This window comes from Palaemon carinicauda, chromosome 3 (assembly GCF_036898095.1).
Source record: "Palaemon carinicauda isolate YSFRI2023 chromosome 3, ASM3689809v2, whole genome shotgun sequence".
In the NCBI taxonomy this organism is placed as follows: Eukaryota; Metazoa; Arthropoda; class Malacostraca; order Decapoda; family Palaemonidae; genus Palaemon; species Palaemon carinicauda.
In genome coordinates, this window is record NC_090727.1 from 134,672,482 (window position 1) to 134,674,981 (window position 2,500).

Here is a 2,500-nt window from a genome sequence, read left to right on the forward strand (position 1 = left end):
CTTAAAGGTTAGTTGTTATTAGGATCGATAAGATCTTGCAAATTCAAGTGTTTTTTTAAATTAGTTACATCAAATCTTATGATTTCCTTATAGATGTTCCTAACTTAATTCTAACATTAATAAGTGTCTTTATAACTGATTATTTAAACTAAACGGATTAAGACCTTATGTAAACTCAAAAAATAATCCTACATGGTTTCAATCCAAATATGAACTTAGGACGACATCAGGTAAACTTAAGAAGTAATCCTACATGACTTCAATCCATCTATGAACTTAGGATGACATCAGGTAAACTTAAAAAGTAATCCTACATGATTTCAATCTATCTATGAACTTGGGACGACATCAGGCAAACTTAAAAAGTAATCCTACATGATTTCAATCCAAATATGAACTTAGGACGACATCAGGTAAACTTAAAACGTAATCCTACATGATTTCAATCCATCTATGAACTTAGGACGACATCAGGTAAACTTAAAAAGTAATCCTACATGATTTCAATCCATCTATGAACTTAGGATGACATCAGGTAAACTTAAAAAGTAATCCTACATGGTTTCAATCCAAATATGAACTTAGGACGACATCAGGTAAACTTAAGAAGTAATCCTACATGACTTCAATCCATCTATGAACTTAGGATGACATCAGGTAAACTTAAAAAGTAATCCTACATGACTTCAATCCATCTATGAACTTAGGACGACATCAGGTAAACTTAAGAAGTAATCCTACATGATTTCAATCCATCTATGAACTTAGGACGACATCAGGTAAACTTAAAAAGTAATCCCACATGATTTCAATCCATCTATGAACTTAGGACATCAGGTAAACTCAAAAAATAATCCTACATGATTTCAATCCATCTATGAACTTAAGACGACATCAGGTAAACTTAAAAAGTAATCCTACATGATTTCAATATATATATGAACTTAGGACGACCTCAGGTAAACTTAAGAAGTAATCCTACATGATTTCAATCCATCTATGAACTTAGGACAACATCAGGTAAACTTAAAACGTAATCCTACATGATTTCAATCCATCTATGAACTTAGGACGACATCAGGCAAACTTAAGAAGTAATCCTACGTGATTTCAATCCATCTATGAACTTAGGAAGACATCAGGTAAACTTAAAAAAGTAGTCCTACATGATTTCAATCCATCTATGAACTTAGGATAAAATCAGGTAAACTTAAGAAGTAATCCAGTAATCCAGTAATCTCCCAAGAGCTGACGAAGAAATCTCCTTTCTTTTCCAGACCTTCTTCGTTGCCCTCTTCGCCATGGTGGCTCTGGCCACGGCTTCGCCTAAGAAGAAATTCGGCGGCGGCAGACGATTCGGAGGCGGCTTTGGAGGTGGATTCGCCCCCATCGTTCCGGTCCACGTCCCGGTGTTCCACCGGCCAGTGTTCCGTCCTCCACCGGTCCACGTCGTCCACAAGCCCGTGTTCATCCCAAAGCCGGTCGTCGTTGAGAGACCAGTGGTTGTCCATAAGCCTGTGGTCGTCGAGAAGCCAGTCTTCGTCGAAAAGAGGGTCATCGTTGAGAAGCCCGTCATCGTGCATAAGCCAGTTGCCGTGCACCAGCCCGTTGCCGTGCACGGTCACGGATCAGTTGGACATGGCCCAGTTGGACATGGCCCAGTTGGACATGGCCCAGTTGGACATGGCCCAGTCGGACATGGCCCAGTTGACCACGTCTCTGTTGGACACGGTGCTGGTGGCCCTGGCGGTCTATACGGACACTAAACGAGAACGTTTTAGAAAATGTTAGTAATGTTTCTCACGTTAGTTTTTGACATCGACCGGAACTCCAAGAGAAACATTACTAAAACATCCTTTAGATTTTAGGAAAGAAGAGCAACAGTATCTTTAAACCTTAAATCTAAGGAACGTTTCTAAAACATACTTTAGATTTTAGCAGGGAAACGACAGCCTCTTTCACCCTTAAATCTAAGAACAGTTTCTAAAACATACTTTAGATTTCAGGAGGGAAACGATAGTGTTTTTCACCCTTAAATCTAGGAAGCATTTCTAAAGCACCCTTCAGATTTTAGGAGGGAAGCGACAATGTCTTTCACCCTTAAATCTAGGAAGCGTTTCTAAAACATACTTTAGATTTCAGGAGGGAAACGATAGTGTTTTTCACCCTTAAATCTAAGAAACGTTTCTAAAACATACTCTAGATTTTAGGAGGATAGAGGGACAGTGTCTTTCACCCTTAAATCTAAGAAACGTTTCTAAGACATACTTTAGATTTTAGGAGGAGAGAGGGACAGTGCCTTTCACCCTAAATTTAAGGAACGTTTCTTAAACATACTTTAGATTTTAGGAGAGAGGGACAGTGTCTTTCACCCTAAATCTAAAAAACGGCTCCATCTTTCCCGTGTCCTAATATACCTCGACAAACGTTTAAGAAAGTCATTCTTGTTCCAGGCTTAACCCAAGGAAGTTTGCCACAAAATTCGTGGATATTCTGTCCT

At 39.0% G+C, this 2,500-nt stretch overlaps 1 protein-coding gene across 1 annotated transcript in view; it reads left to right on the forward strand.

Annotated features, from left to right (window-relative positions):
- Window positions 1-1,870, forward strand: part of LOC137637901 (uncharacterized) — a 2,845-nt gene extending 975 nt beyond the window's left edge. Inside the window, exon 2 of the mRNA XM_068370009.1 lies at window positions 1,278-1,870. Within this exon, the coding sequence (XP_068226110.1) occupies window positions 1,278-1,766 (489 nt within the window). The 3' untranslated portion in view covers window positions 1,767-1,870. The remainder of the gene's footprint in view (window positions 1-1,277) is intronic.
- The last annotated feature ends 630 nt before the right edge of the window (window positions 1,871-2,500 follow it).